The sequence below is a fragment of the Haliaeetus leucocephalus genome, unplaced genomic scaffold, assembly GCF_000737465.1.
Source record: "Haliaeetus leucocephalus isolate CR32 unplaced genomic scaffold, Haliaeetus_leucocephalus-4.0 Scaffold889, whole genome shotgun sequence".
Taxonomy (NCBI): Eukaryota; Metazoa; Chordata; class Aves; order Accipitriformes; family Accipitridae; genus Haliaeetus; species Haliaeetus leucocephalus.
The window spans coordinates 4,395,354-4,411,815 of NW_010973325.1; the positions used below are offsets into that span (position 1 = coordinate 4,395,354).

General features: G+C 38.2%; 1 protein-coding gene across 1 annotated transcript in view; it reads left to right on the forward strand.

Moving 5' to 3' along the window:
* SPIRE1 (spire-type actin nucleation factor 1) overlaps positions 1 to 16,462 on the forward strand; it is a 122,034-nt gene that overhangs the window by 39,995 nt on the left and 65,577 nt on the right. Inside the window, exon 3 of the mRNA XM_010583344.1 lies at positions 12,009 to 12,242. Coding sequence (XP_010581646.1) covers positions 12,009 to 12,242 — 234 coding nt within the window. The remainder of the gene's footprint in view (positions 1 to 12,008; positions 12,243 to 16,462) is intronic.

Sequence of the window (16,462 nt, forward strand, 5' to 3'; positions counted from 1 at the left end):
GAAAATAAAAACAAATTCTGCCATCACTCTGAGCTCCAGAATTCACAGATATAAATTGTTCACTGGCATTTGAAATTCTGAACATTTGATTCCCTGGAGGCAGTTGAGTAGATGCTCTTTCAAACTGATTTGATTGAAGATCTTTAACTCCTTCAAGACTATTGATGACTGTGCTCATTTAGTTAAAGAAATCTAGGCTTATATTTGTTATACAATGATATTTTTCTTTTATTCTTACATTTCTTAAAGTTTTGGGGGGCTACAAAATAAGACAACAAGAAAAAAAGGTTCTCTGATGGAATCAAATGGACGTCTCTCCTATTAAAGATTACTTTTGAGTAACTTGTTTCTTGGCTAGGCAGGAATGTTTTTGCTATTCCAAAGCTGCGGTTCTTATGGAAGTTCAGTAGAATTTAGTGTTCCTTCTGTAATGGACCTTCTGACTGTTACATTGCTTTTTTTTAATTTTTATTTTTTTGCCTACAGGAAAATGATTTCACTTGTTAGAGAACTATCTGAAGAAACAACCTTTTTTTCATTTTGTTTGGTTTAGAAATTGCCAGGGAATTTCTTTTTGAGCTATAATATGAACTGTCATGCTGTGTGTATTACAAAAGGTATTCCCAAAAGGGTGTGTGGGTATGATAGAGTTTGTAAAATGTTAAAATCTTAAAAGATATTAAAAATAAATAAGGATCCTTAATTAAAATAAGGATCAAAATTTAAAGCCACAATGTCCAAAATCATAAAAACCTTGCCATTTTTCCATTTCTTAAACTTCAAGACATTCATTCTCTAGAGTATAGACTGCTAGGCATAATTACATTGGCATAACAAGACAAAGGGATGATGCAGTCAGAATTTATTTCCCGTGAAGCTTAGAACAATCTGATAGTCTAATCTTAGCAGCTGTTTTCTCTGGCTACCTGTGCTACTTACACTTAAATAAATCACTCTTCCGTCTTGCTTTATATTCTCAAAGAAAAGCAGTTTTTTGTGTTGCATTGCACCCAGCTGATAAGCCTAACCATTAGCCTCAGGCATGTACTTTTCTCCATTTTTTCTTCCCCTAGTTTATAGGGAAAAAAAGTCATAGGGAAAACTGGATGATTAGAGGCACTTCCAGCTGAGTTTAAGCCTGTGTGCGTGACATGCAGAAATACAATTTAAACTTGCACAGCACTTCTCATCCAGAGCTCTGAAAATGGGTCAACACCCTCATATAACAGGTGGTAAAACTGTTACAGGAGAGGAGAAATGACTAGTGTGAAGTTTCACAAGAAATGAGCAATTGGGAAAACCCCACAGGACCTTCAGCTCCATACACTTCCTCCATTTGAAATTGGCTCAAGTACTGGATGGAAGAGGTAATGCCTGTGTTTTACAGTGTGGTTAGGAAGGGCAGTTCAGCTTATTTTGCTGGGGAATTTGGAGGTGTAAAGATGAGACTAAATTTAGGATTTTAATTCTTTGCCTGTTTTCTGTTAAGAAAATTGTGGAGGCAACTATATTCTGACTTAGAGGTGCTGTGACAACACTTACCTGGAAATTATAAACTCTGAATTGTAGTTGATATTTTACAAAAAAAGCGTGATGTTTTCAAAGTCAGGAAACTCGCCACAGTATGAACATAATGCCTGGACTTTCTTTTTCAGGTAGGGATCCCATTCTGTCATTTAAAGGATGACAATGTGGCTAGAAAGACAGTGTAATATTGTAGCATTATTTTAATTTCCAAAGCATGAGAAGTCCAAGGGGATTTATAGTCCCTGTACACCTGAGCTCAGCTCTGTTCTTTGCAAGTCAGCGAGGAAGCTTTGAAGAGCTTGTTGTGAATCCTTGATTGAGGGATGAATTGTGTAGGACCACATTAGAGCTGTCCTACAGTGGTCCTATGGATGCGACAAGTCACTGTGCCCTGCTGTCCCCCTTCCCCTTGCTACCATGTTACCTCCAGTATGAATCTTTACATAGCTTGCTTTTCCTTGGGCTGAGGATGGGAGAGCGGCTTGTACAGGAACTAACTTTAGCACATCCATTAACAAGGTCTCAGCCCAGGCGAAACTCAGGATTAGCTCTTTTAGGCCTAATTTTATGAGACTCTCAAGTTTCCCAAGCAGTGCAAAATGCACTGAATAGGACAGAGAATTTCACTATAGATTTTGAGGCAGTAAGTCTAGTTAATTGGTATGCATATACCTTTTTTTAAAAAAAAAAAAACAAACTTCAGCCTTTTTTTTCTTCCCAAGTGCCTGTGCAGCTTACATACACGTAAGTGTTGGAATTAATCCTTCTCCACCAATGGTTGGATATTTAGTAACTTGGCTGCTATCTTAGCAGCTAAGATGAATTACCTAGATAATATCTCTACTCTATGAGAAGTCCAAGTGCTGAGCATTGTAGAAAATCTGGCGCTGTGATACAGGCTTCTGCAGAGAGCCAGTTAGGAATGCTTTGGTTTGGGGTTTTTTTTTTTAATCTAAGCATAAAATGCATATGAGTTTTTTTAAATAGCATAACACTTCTGAACTGTGACTGTAAGCAAATCTTTGTTATCATTGCTGTACTAGAATACATGGATATTGTCGTTATTGGCAGAGAGCAATAAAACAATGCTCAGCAATTCATAATCCAGGAATATGGCTTCCCATTAAGGATAATAAACTGTCACAGTTCAGCACTTTAATGACTTTGGAATCCGGCAAGTGCTAGAATATCTTGTGTTAAGGTAATTTATGCCTGAGGCTATAAACTGTATGTTTTATATATCAGTAACTTTTAACTGTGATAGAGCTACGTTTTACTATGGATTTCTCCTGGAGGGATTTCACGGTTCAGAAGGAGATAGAAATAGAAAACTGTGAGTGTCATTTCATAAATGGATTCTCTGGGGTTTTGTGGCCCAAAGAGCAGGTGGTAAGCTTTTTGCTGAGGCTCGGCCACACATTCTGTTGCTTTTTGGTTTAGGGTAAGTCAGCCCTCCATGCTATGATTGTATCTGAATTTCAGACCTAAAAAATAATGTCAGGCTTCTATCTTCTTATGAATAGATTACTTGCCAACAGTGCCTGCTAGTGTTTTCTTGAATTATTCTAGCAAACGCCAGTCTTTCCAACAAGGCCATTGTGAGAGCTTGATGGTAACTGTGCAGTAACTCCCTTTGCTTGTTACTAAAATATTTTGTGTTCACTTACGCATTCAGTCTTGGAGGAGTATTTGAATGCCTGTGATCCAAATGCCTGTATCCAATGTTGCTGCTTATGGGGAAGAGGATGTGGAAGAATATTCATAAAATCAGGAGCTTTGCAGAGGCTTTGTCAGTCTGCAGTGTTATGTTTGTATGACACACAGATCATATGTGACCTAAATGAATAGCTGTCTGCCACATTAGTAACTCTTGTCCACGTGAAAATTCACATATTTCATGATCAAGTTATGTCCTTAATGTCAAGCTCAAGTTTCCTTGCACATCTGACTAACAAAAAACCTCTCAGTATGAGTCTCGAATTTTTTAGCTTTTTGTTCACAGGCTGTATGTGTGAATTCTCATTAGTTTCTTAAGGAAAGCAGTCCGGTATAGATCTTTGCCTAGGTATGGCTGAGTGCTCTTCTACAGGATAAAAGGTAGCTGTGCATGGTTCATCTTGGGCGGCTATGTAATAAATGCCACCATCCCACAGACATCTTTGAAGCTTCTTCTTCAGTATGGATGAAAAGGACAGATTTCTCACTGGTTGTTATTTGACTTCCCATCAATATTCAGTACCTTTAAGACAAGCAGCATTAAATTTGTATTGCTTTGTGTGTGGTTAATGAATACTCCAGTCACTAGAAAGCAGCAGCATATGTCAGCCTTCTTTTGTGGCACATCACTTTAAAAAGGACCTGTTGTGTGGTTACTTTTGGGCTTGTTTCTTGGCATCATTGAGTTTAGGCATGAAATCTTGGGATTACAACAATTTGACTGACCAGAGAAATCTGTTAGGCGTCAGAAGGACATTATTTTTCCAGGAATGGAAGAAGATGGATTTTAGGAAAGCTACAGTTAAACCAGAACAGTTATCATGTTCCCAGCTCTGTGTGAACTTGTTCAGGTGTTCCATCTGTCTCCCTGAAGTTCATCATCTGTGAAACGCTTGAAATGCCGCATACCTCTGACAAATATGGTGAAACCAGCCTAACTTTTGTAAAGTCTGTTGAGAGCTGCTGCTGGAAAGCTTATAAGACATACATGCAAATGTAGAACTTTAACTAATCAAGAATTTGTATTTAAAAGAATAGCTTTCATTGTGCAGGTATTTTGTTTGCTCGGCTTTTGTAGTTGTTAATTTTGGGGAAAATAGGTGTGAGAAAGTTCTTGACTCATAGGAGAAGAAATGGTTTATATGGCAGCAGTTGTTTACTCACTTTAATTTTTGGATTAATTAAATGGGGGCCAAGCCTATAGCAGGCAACTGTAGTGGTTTAAATGAAATCTGTGTGAGAAGGCTGAGAAGTTAATGCAAACAGACTTTTTGAGTAGATTAGTTGAACTGTGTAAACATTTTGAATAAAAGTGGCATTGATTTTGCATTGCTTCATGACTACCATAAATTAAACTGAATCAAAGCTACTGGAAGCATTTTATTATCAGCCAAATTTAAACCAGTCACACATGAATTCTCGGGATCAGAGCTACTGAACTAGTTTCACTCTCCTTTATACCATTTTCCTTGAGCTGGTCACCTCTCTCTCACTACAAAATCTTTTGCTGTAATTAATCTGATACTCTCGTGTAATCTAGATAAAGCTTTATTCAAAAGGCTGATACGGCAAACGGCAATTTTTGTGTCTTACACAATTTGACCCCACTGGAGTTTCTGTGGCCTGGTTATGTTTTTGTAGTCAACCAAAGTCTTTGCTCTGTCTGTTGGCTTACTCAGGGAGTTCACCTGATTGCTTTCTATTTCTATGTAGAACTATATGTAGATGTTTAACTATATTTCATCATTTAAAAAAAAAAAACCAGAACAAAACAAAACAACAAAAACTTTGTTTGGACCTGACTTTATTTAGTAAAGTCAGGAATACTGAAGGGTTACGTGTGCTGAAAAGAATAATGATTGGTTTGGTTGGATAAGTGTAGTATTAAATGATTCTGATGTAATAATAGTACTTGTTGATTTATCAGATTAATACTGCATTGAAACTTTTCTTTAAAAAAAATACCTCTTATGTATAAGAAGCATTACTCTGAAGGGTAATAGCAGATTTATGGCTTTGGTGTACATGAGAAGGGAACTAGACTAGAAGTTTGTGACATGGGCTGATTTTGTATCTTCAACTTATGATAAACATATTCTCCTTATATTTTGAAATAGTATTTCCATAGTCATTGGGGCTTTCACAAACTTAATTTTGATGTACTTCAAAGCTGCTAAGATTTTGAATGAAGTTTTTGTGCAAATTGTCTTTATAGACTGTGATAATAAAATATTTCTTTAAAAAATCAAGGTGAGATACTGTGCCTAAAATCCTAAATAGGTAGGATATTTTAAGACAATTTTCAGATAATTTTAAGCGTACAGTAGGGAAATGTAACAACATACCCATTCTGCCTGTTTGTTTCAGCAAATACATTCTAACCTTAGAATTCTTGATGTCATCGCCATTTACTTAAATGGGATCAGGATAACATGACCTGTATTTAAAACCATGATATGAATAGAGGTGTATTTAAGAACTTTCAAATTACTTTCACCATCTGGGTTACTTAATTATTGCACCTAATTCTTTTACTAGAGCTTCAGCTATTACTGGAGTCTCCACAGTTAAATCAGGGAATTTAATTTTGTTTCTCTCTGAGTATGAACTGTCACTTCAGTGAAATTCCTTCAGGTTGGATAAATTCCTTAATAATAGAGTAATGATTTGTCTTAATCTTGGGGATTATAACATATGAACAAAAACTAGAAGAAAAATGAGGGGTTTGTTTCAATGTTTTAATGCAGCAGATAAAATATAAGTTGAGACTGATACAATGGAATAAATTCTGCTTTCATTTATGCTAATAAATTATAGTTCTCCTTAGATAATATCTACAGTGAAACTTGAACAACCAAAAAACATGTTTATAATTATCAGAACCTTTGAATAAATTGGAGAGTTATATTACACTTGAGCCTTAATAGAGTAAAATTACTGCTACTTCATTAGAAGCAACTGAGTCCAACAACATTTAACTGCTTAAATTTTTACATATTCACTTTGGGGGGAACAAAACAAAACCCCAAAAAGCAAGCATTCCCTGTGTATGTTTAGACTTGTTGTGTGTCTTATATCAGGAGTTCTTTCACTGAATGTCTTTAATGTATACCTGAATAGTAAAAAGAATTCAGTAGGTATGTCTCTCTACCCACTTAGTGCATTCAAAGACTCATGGATATAAAATAATTTTGAAAAAGATCTCCCCTGAATACAGTAGAGAAATTTTCCTAACTCTGAATGTATCTAAACCAGACTGAATCTTGTTAAAAGGGTATATTTATTTTCCTTTCATATTTCTTTTCTGTTAAATCTGACATACTTTGATTATATTTTTTTTTGCTTTGCTTTTATTACTGCTTTGTCTTAAATAGCAAGGCTCATTATATTGCAGAAAGCATTAGCTCGTTATTTCAGTAGCAAACAAACATCACCCAGAAGTTAAATAATCCTGTATCTGATGTCTATATTCTTTGGAAATGAGTGATTCATCTGATTCATTGGAAATATTCCAAATCCTTGCTGCTTACCTGGAAGCACTTGGAAGTTTTTTCACTGTTCTCATTTGACAGTCTGTTGCAAGTTGCTCTAATTTAGTGAAGGTCATATTTAAATTTAGCAATGTCCCCAGCTATTAAAACCTGGGTAATACTAGCCTGTTTCCACTGGGGAATGCTGTGGTAAAAACTACATTAGTATACCTGAGGTATGCAGTCTCTTATAACAACCTATTTAGACATACTCATCCATGAGATGCTCTTGAGAGTTATGTAGGGCATCTAAGGATGAGGTAAATAACCCAAAAGTGTACTTTGGTTTATCCTAACCCCATTATTTGTTCACTCTTTCTAAAAGTGTGTCTTTTTCAGTTCCCGAATTGGGTACTGAAGAAACAACAAATTCCTTTGTTACAAATGGAAATGATAACCAGAGCAATAACTTGCTCCCTCTGTTATCTAGCTGGAGAGGAACAGTTAGGTTTACATACAGTTTTAACATGCCTGTCTTTTGGACTGTACTACAGAATTTTATCACAAAAATTTGTGCGTGTTTGTGTCTTCTCCTAATGCGTCATAGAAAATTTAAGACATGTAACTCTTGACTTCAAGGGTGTCTGTGGGTATGTTTATGCTGCGTCTTGATTCCAGAAGCACAGCGTGGAGCTCCTGGCAGGATAATTTGAAGTCAGCAGTAGGACAGGTTAGTCTTTGCAGATTGACTAAGTGCTGCCTAATACCAGGGGTGGTGGCAGAGTTGGTGGCGGAGAGGAGCTCTGCCCTAAGGAGTGCCGTGGCTAATGCCAGCTCCAGGCTCTCGGCACTCTTACTGTAAGGCAGAGCGATTCTCCTTTGTGAGGTGTGTTGGAGATCTGCTGGTAAGAAATGGGAGCACTTAAACATAATAATTGTAGTATAAATTTGTAATAAAAAATTTATTAGAATTCGTGAAAGACAGTGCAAATATCGTTGTGACTGGTTGCCATATCTGAGGTCCCTGTGGGAAAGTTCAAAGTTAGTTGACTCACTTTAGGAGCTGGAGCTTTATAGCATCTTTAATCCCAATTTAGGGATACAAAACCTGAGTGGCTTTTGGAGGAAGGGAGAATTTTAGGGAGGGACAGGCATTTGAGCTGAAAAAAAGCCCTTTGCTGCTGTAAGTACAAGCCTGTCCTTAGGCTTTGTTGCTTTGTTTAAAAATTGAGGCAAGCCTAGGAAGGGGATGAAAGCTCAGACAGTGCCCTATTGTGCATGCGGTGAGTGGGGAGAATGGCATGCAGATTCTGCCTCTTCTCATCTACGCTTCAGCAAGAGTCAGAGACACATATATATGTTGAGGGGAAAAAAGGATTCTTCTCTGGGAAAAAAAAGATAAGTGAAGTACTCATGGTAATTTCGATCGAGACTTTTGCAAGTCTCAAACGTTTGGTTCCTATACAAAGGCTGTGTATTTGAAGAGTTGTTGAGAATGTTAAATTGGCAGTGTTCCTTGGAAGAACATGATTTGTGTCATATAAAAGACCTAAAACCCTAATGAACCCCCTTCCAAGAGGCATGCCTTCATGTGTTGGAGGAAGGTATACGAAATGGAAAGTTCCATGCAGTGTTTGTGTATGAAAAGAACCTGAATGGTTTGGGGTTTGTTTTTGCTGCATGTGTAAAAGGAGCGCAAGGATATTGTTTTTATATCTTGTTTGAAGTCAAAGTGCTCCAGCAACTTTATCGCAACTTGTTGAAAAAGAGCAGTATAATACGAGTCCAGACTGGTGTAGGAACTGAAAGAATACTCACTTACGGTGAGACAAAATTCCCCTTTCACTAATGATTTAAGCACAACAGAGTACAAGTTCAGTCTGTGAGAAACGTTGGTGTGTTGGTTTTTTTTTTTTTTGGTCTGAAGCCATGACTTTCAAAAGAACTTGGTGAGAAGGTGTAAAGCATAATAACGCAGACTTCCTTGTTTATTTTTTTAAGTTATTTAGCCACTGACTGATTTACAAAGACCAGATCCTTCGCCAAAATTTAAATCAATCAGGAACAAATGAGTTCTAAAATTCAAGGCGCAGAACTTTTTTTATTTTCCCATCTGAATCAAGCAGTATCATTTATCATTAGTGCTGGCACTTATTTCAGTGTCCTGCAGTTGTTTTGGTGTGTCAGTGTACAACTCTGGTTTAAAAGAGCCTTGCTAAGTCCCTCCTTACCCTTGTTTTTCCTACTGTACCTCCATTTTCACATATAATTGTTCAGAACCGGTGACTTCTTTGTAAATAATTGGTGCTTTTAAAAAAAAAAACTTATAGTCCCTGATTATCCAACTCAAAACCCCCACATATCTATCAATTAATTCATTCAACTGTGAAAAGCTTTTCCTTTTTTGTTTGTATTTGATTTCTATTACAGGCAAAGTGACAGCACTCATGCCTTTAAGCAGCGATGAGCTGAATGTCTAACCTTGTATATTATGTTTCTAGTTATATAGAGGTAGAAGTTTTATTTGTGTGAAGTTGCATTAGTAGTTCTGTCCATGTGAAGAAGCATTGATGATGCTGTGACTTCTGTTTGATGTTCATATGGCACTTGTGTGGTTTTTACAAGATCCTTGGTAAACCAGTATTACTGAAAGCGTTGAGTGTTTTCAGTTTTAATGCATGTCAAAGCAAAGTTTCTCAGTTAAGATGTTCACTGCTTTGTCTTTCAGCGAGAAGAATCTGTGATGCTGACAGACGCTGAATAAATATGGTTTTGGTCACGACTCCTAAATAAGGAGCTGAGAAACTGAAATATAGGTCTGAATTGGTGCTGTTGCAGGCTTTCGTGTTGTGTCAGCTTTGCATGTATTATGAAATCTGTTCATAGTACATAAAAATGCACAAACTGTATTACTGAACTGCAGAAGCCCCACTGCTGATACATCAAAGAAAGCAGCAGCTGTCATCCAGTTTTAGCCACAGTGCTTTTGAATGCCTTAATCCTCTTCCCAAACAGAAGGAGGCAGAGAGAGCACACTTTCTTTATACACCCCCCCCTTCTATTTTTTTGAAGTGGTGGTGTAGCAAAATCCAGAAGCTGTGTTCAGCAGCCCTCACTGCATGGCACAAGACATTATTTTCTTTGCATCTAATTTGGACATTTCAGTCCTCCTCATCTATGCTATGCTCTTTCAAATTTAGTTTTTATTAAAGTTAGAAATTACTCACATTGTGTTTACTCCCAAGTGTTTGAAATATCAAAGCAATTATTCAATTGTACTTCATTTTCATTTAGGTCTACTTCAAATTGGAATTAACTTGGTATTCTTTGTTCCCTTTCAGTGGCTGAAGGGGTGTATGTTGAGATTGTACTCAGAATCTGAGTTACAGGAAACATACATGTCTACTAGTAGAATATATTTTGTTTTGTGAAAATTTTCACATTTTCAGATTTTTTTTAACAATGCAAGTTTTACAAGACACTCATTACAAAACAGCTTCTCTAAGAAGCAAGCTAGATATGCTGCAAATATTAACTTTGATCTGTTACAGCTATTTTTAAGGTCTATATGGTGCAGTGTCCTGTCTCCAAAGTAGGTCATGGCAGAAGTCTGGGGAAGGGTATGAGAACTGAGCAAGCATGCAGTGATGCTTCCCTGGTATACTTTGCTGTCTCACTAGCATTTCCCAAGTCAGAAGCTCTTCTTTGAACTAAAATTAAGACAATTTTTTCTTCATTAATTTGCCTAATCACTTTTCTTAACTGCATTTTAAGAATATTTTCCAAATACATATGAACACATTTGAGAGACTAGGTGGGCTTTATGTTTGCTTGTTTATTAGCACTGTCCTGCAAAGTGAATTTGCACTGCAAAGTAATCTCAACAGAGGAGTGAAGTATGCAAGTGTAAAGCTGTCAGACTACAGCTAGTTCATTAAATTGTCTGTCTAGGTAAATTAATAGGATATCATTTTAAGTCTTTGCTAACCTCCAGCCTCCCAGACCAAAAATACTTTGCTGTGCTGAAATAAGTAAGCTGGTAGAGTCAAATTTCATGTTTTAAGAATACATTTTTGTTGTCCTATTTACCCAAATAGAATTTCAAAAATCTGCATTAAAAAGTGTGTTGACCAGGATAGTACTGAAAGCCAGATGAGAGAAAATGCCATTTGATGACAAGGTTTGGTATGTTTAGAAATGCTCCTCTTATTAAAGTTGCTCTAGTGCCAACTACTCCTACACGGGAGTCTGCTCATTTGTGTGACATCCTAGCCATCACAACAGACAAGGAAGATCAGAGATTACATGCAATAACTCCAGTCCTACTTCCATTGTCAGACAAGGATCTCCCAGCAGTGACATTACCTTGTGGTGTACTCCTGCAAGCCCATTTTCCCTTCCCTCTCCATTAATACCCATTTCCAAACTCCTCAGTTTGAAATGCCATCTCTTTACATCTTTAAAATGCTAGAAGCTTCAATATTACTTGTAAGGAAAATAATTCATGCCAAGAAAGAAAATATGCATTTAGCATTTTGGGATGTTCGTGACTTTTTTTGCTAGCTTACATTGAGTAAGACATCGTCCGTTTGCTTTGCTCTTGACAGAGCACAAAAAAGCAGTCTCAAGTTCAATGAAAAATTGAGGTACTACCTCATTACTACGAAATCCAGTTGTTGGTAGTCTCAGTGGAATATGTGTGCCTCCACCGTCTGTGCAACAGACAAAGGAGTTCTTGTGGGCTGATGTCCCAGTGCTCAGTGAGTTAATATTGGGATGTCCACAGCTGTGTCCAGACACCTCTCAGGTCAATGAAGAGATGCAGAAACTGAAGGGCAGTTTCCAAGTGTCATTAATTTGTGGGAGGGGGGAGACCACTCATGTTAGTTTATTCTTTCTTTTAATTTCTTCCCACCTGCCCCCCCCCCAAAAGGTCATATGCATGTAATATAGTTTTACAAAGTCTAGAGCAATGTTATTTTGATGTTTGTCATATTAGAAGGAAAAAGGGAAAATAATCTAAAAAGGTCCTGCTTCGTTTTAAATTATGAATTTTTATTTAAAACTTTGAAATAAGAAAGCAGTAGGTATGTGGTATGACCTGCTCTTGCATGTTCTGTGCTGCATTACCGAAGTACTACTGTAGGTATTACAGTATTTTTCTGTTTAATTTTGATGTTTATTGCCCTCTCAGTGGCTAAGTTTGTTATACAATCACCAGAAAAGGGTGTTCCTAGACTGACCTATTCATTCATGTAAATGGCATTAATAAATATTTCTTTTTCACTTTTCTAGGTTATTGAATCACTAGGGATTATTATATATAAAGCCCTGGACTATGGTTTGAAGGACAATGAAGAGCGGGAATTAAGTCCTCCACTGGAGCAGCTTATTGACTACATGACTAATACCACAGAAACAGATGGGAGTAGAGATGAAGGATATGATGCTCTGGATGAAGGAGTGGAGGATGATGATGATGACAAAGCAGAAGTTGAGGCCATTCATTCCTATAAAGATGTCATGAAGGTACAGTAATGGGCAGCTTATATGATATTTCACTGTTTTTATCAATGAGAAAATCAACTTTATTTTCCGTGTTATTGTCCAGTGTGATACTGGCTGTATCATTTTCTGATTTCTCTGGTCATTCTGTAAGGCTTGCTTGCAAAAATGACATGCAGTAGTATTTCATGTTTGACAGTAAGCAGCAGAAAATCCATGATCAACTCTATCCTTGGATGTGCCATTAATATCACATTCTGATTTCATCCATGCACTGGATAGTCAGCCTTCCAGTGTAATGTCTGTTGAATTACTTTGTGTACACGTGGATACTTCACGGGCTGTTTGAATTAATTCACCTTTTCATTAGTGTGGTGTTAGTTTAATTATTCCTTATCAGTTTCTTCCTTTGCCATCCTTGTCTACTGAAGCAGAGGAGTACTTTTATAGCTTATTTGTATGGAGTGAGTCAGGATACAGTTATTTCATTGACAATCATTATGGTTGTGGTTCTTGACCTGAGTTGTGAGATTTGGAAATAGAGCTTATGTATTTTGATTGCAACAGATTCTTTAATGTTATCTGGGCTACCGTGAACAATAATTTAAAAGTATTAAGCCTCTATTTTCTATAGAGTAGTCTTCAGTACAAATTTTAGAGCCCAATGAGCTCTTAGTACAGGCAGAGTTATTAATAAGCATGGATTTTGACAAAATTTGTATAATTGGTTTACCTCATAAATAATCTGAGAGTTTAATACAGGTTGGAAAATTGTATGCTACCTTGTACCAGAGGATTGAACCCTGTATATTGCTTCTTCGTAAATGCAAGTCCTATCTAAGGACCAGAAGCTTAGTGTGTCACAGAAAATAAGAGTGTAGTGGTGGAAGCTGAGACTAGAAGAGTGTCCAGATAGCACATCAGGACACATTAGCATGCAGAAACAAGACCCCACTAAAACCTGCCACTTCTGATGAGTTGACAGCAAAGAGGGAAGCTCTTAGGAGACTGGAATGGGAGTTACTTTTGTTTGAGATGCTTTTGTATCCTCCTTGTATCAGAAATAATGCTAAATGCTTAATGCCTTTGTTTTTTCTCCCTCCCTCAGAGATGCAGGGGTCAGAGGGAGCAATGAATGAAATGGCTTTTTGCTCCCCCATGATGGGGAGTGCCTGGCTGGATGAAGTGCTCTCCCCTTCAAGCCCCTGCCACTCCCTCGCTGCAGGCAGGAGCGAAGGTTGCTTTGCTCTCTCTCCTCCCTGTCGCCCAGTCATCTTCCCTAGAAGTGGCCAGTAGCACCCTGCTAAGCCTCCGTGGGAGCTTCTCCAAGCCCAGCGCGGTGTTACATAGAGGATAGATGCAATATATTATCTTTTCCCCCAGTTTGGCAAAAATGCTGTGAATTGGTAGGACAATCAAAGTTGGATCGTTAAGAGGAAGTTTCGCTTAGTGCAGAGGCAAAAGAGACATTTGCATATGCAGAGCTGAGGGCAGTGTCTTGTAGAAGTGATTTCTTTGCAAGTTCTTTACTTGATTTCTGCAAACAAGAAAAGATAAGTTTGGAAAACATCTCTGAACTCCTTCAGTTACACTGGTACACATCCCTGAAATACAAAAAGGCTAAGAAAATGTTTGGTCAGATTTCACCCAAGATGGCACCTTTCTGGTTCTGCTTTGTTAATACGTATCTCTGCTAGTCTGAGGTACCTGCCTATTTATATGTTTTAAAATCAGCATCTTACATTTTAACTTTTATAATCTTTTTCTACTAATTTTTTATCATTCTGGAAATGTACCACTTTTGTGACTTCACCTTAGTGAACTGAAGTTCGGCTGTCATTTCTACATCATCCTAACTTTGACTCCTCCATCCCTTGGAATTCTCTTGTCTTGCTGTTTTTGCTTTTGCCTAAAATATTTGCTGCAGACTTAACTCTGCAACTCGCCTTTATTCCCTACTCTGTGTCATTACTGCATTGACAGTACTAGAATGGCAGCATTGTTCTGCCGCATTTTTGACAACCGGTGCAGATTTGTAAGATCCTTTTTTCTTGACTTCATACCTTTTCAGGGGTAAGACCATGTTTTGCATGTGGCTTTTTCTCCACCCCCACCCCAGTGGTAATCTATATTGCAGGCTACACCCTTATTTACCCAGTGACTGTTTCACAACAATAGTGTGACCATGAGGCTCGATTATTGTGATTCCCTCTCGGCGAGACTCAACTGTGAAGCTTTCTCCTCTGCAGTTTGTAGTGAATGCTAAAGCAGGTTTGTTCACTGAATTGAGCAACTGCTGTTCTTGCCTACCCTGCGTTCTTGAAATTGCAGGCTTGGAAAATGGTAGAGATGGGATGTGTGTACTTATATTGATTTTCAAGGTTTTAAACTATATAGTCTCCAGTATGGACATGATTTTGTCCTTGAAATGTGATTATATGTTTTGTCCTTCCCCACAAAGTATCATTGTGAGGTCCAAGGCCTGTCTACCACCAAGACTGAATTTTTCACCATTAATCACTAATGTGGGTGAACCTATTTTGTGATTAAAACACAGAGATAGACAAGATATGTGTCAGATTTTTCTGTAATGTAGAGTAGGCAAGGTCAATCCTGAACCCTCTCCTAACCTGGAAAATGCTGAGTAACATGGTGGACACCTTTTCCCAAGAATTGGGAAAAGGGTAAATGCTAAATAGTACTGCCAAGATCATCATTGGCAAAGCTCCTTTTTGGAGAAGACACAGACAAGCTTTTGTGCTGCTTCTTGGTATATTTGGCTTTTGATTTCCTTGGCAGGACCAACCTGCTGCACAGACTTGATCCACTGTTTTTAAAAATGCGTCTGTGAAGGGAGGAGACATTGGTTGCCAGACGCTTAACTTTTTTGGTCTTTGATGTATTTCGGATATGGCAGCCCTAGTGCAAATGATGGGAGAAATAGAGACAGTAAGGACTGCATGTTTTCAGACAGATGCTTTCCTTGTTTGGGGCTCTCTTCCTTGCCCGCCTGCACAGTACATGCACACCGTGCATCTACGGTACAGGAAATCTGTACATCTCGGGAATGCCAGGTTCCCTGCGCACATACACAAGGACAGAAGTGTACATATACAGTAATCCTGAGGGGTCAGGAACACAGTGGGTCTACAGTACGTGTATGGCTTGGGGAGCCTTGGGTCAACAGAGGATATAGACAGAGTAGGCCTGGCATGCTGGGCGGTGTTGGGCTTGCTAAGGGTGTGTGAAGCCCTGTCATGTGGCACCTTTATCATGGTGTGTGGCCCTCCCTGATACCAAAACGAGATCATGCAGTTTATCAACCTCTTCCAGGGTATGCTCAAACCCTAATTCCACTCCTAATCTTAACATTATCTAACTCCTTATCCCACAGATCTCCGCAGTCAGATGGTTTAAACCAGCACCACTTTTCATGTTAACCTGGAGGCGCTTTCTAAGCTGTAGTTTATCAATATCTGCTGGCCTGAGCCCCAACCCTAAACCCAATTCCAGTATTATCCTTTATTCTAGGCCAGCACCCTCTTCTAATTCCAGATGTAAATAAAGCCACATTACCCTTTGATAGCAGGTTTTAGTCTGTGCTGGTATTTGCTGGGCTGAACTGCCATGCTAGCCCTAGCTCTGTCATTTCTTCCAGCTTTCAATGTCATCGTAGCCAAATCGCTACTACCAGTACTAGACTTTACCTTAGCTCCTCTTCAGAGCAGAGGTGTTGCAGTAGTATCTGCAAGTCGTGACACTAACCTTTGTCACTGCCTCCGCTACCTTTTTCTGCAGGTCTCGTAGAAGATACATAAGGAGGCAGTGGTCTTCCTGAAGCAATATCTTGCTCTTACTTATGTTCACCTTTCATCCTGAAAGTTAACTCAACTTTAACAGGAACGCCATCTGTAGCTGAGCCACACCTTCTCATCTCAGAGACAAATATGGGTGGATGGCCCCCAGTGCTCAGTGGCCTCTGGTCCCAGGCCTTACCCGAGTAATCACTTTTAGGTAGTGCAGTAATAACATTCATTAATTCTGACCAAAAATTAACTGTCGTGCAACTGCTGCTTCACGAAGACGAATTAGTGACCCAGGTCCCATAGTAAACAAAACTTGTACTTAGGAAATCCCCATGCTGACCTTTTAATTTGTATGAAAATTATTTTCAGAGCAGCATATGCAGTATTGTGTTATCTTGCTATAACAAATGTAAACAAGGTTACGGTTTGCGATATTTT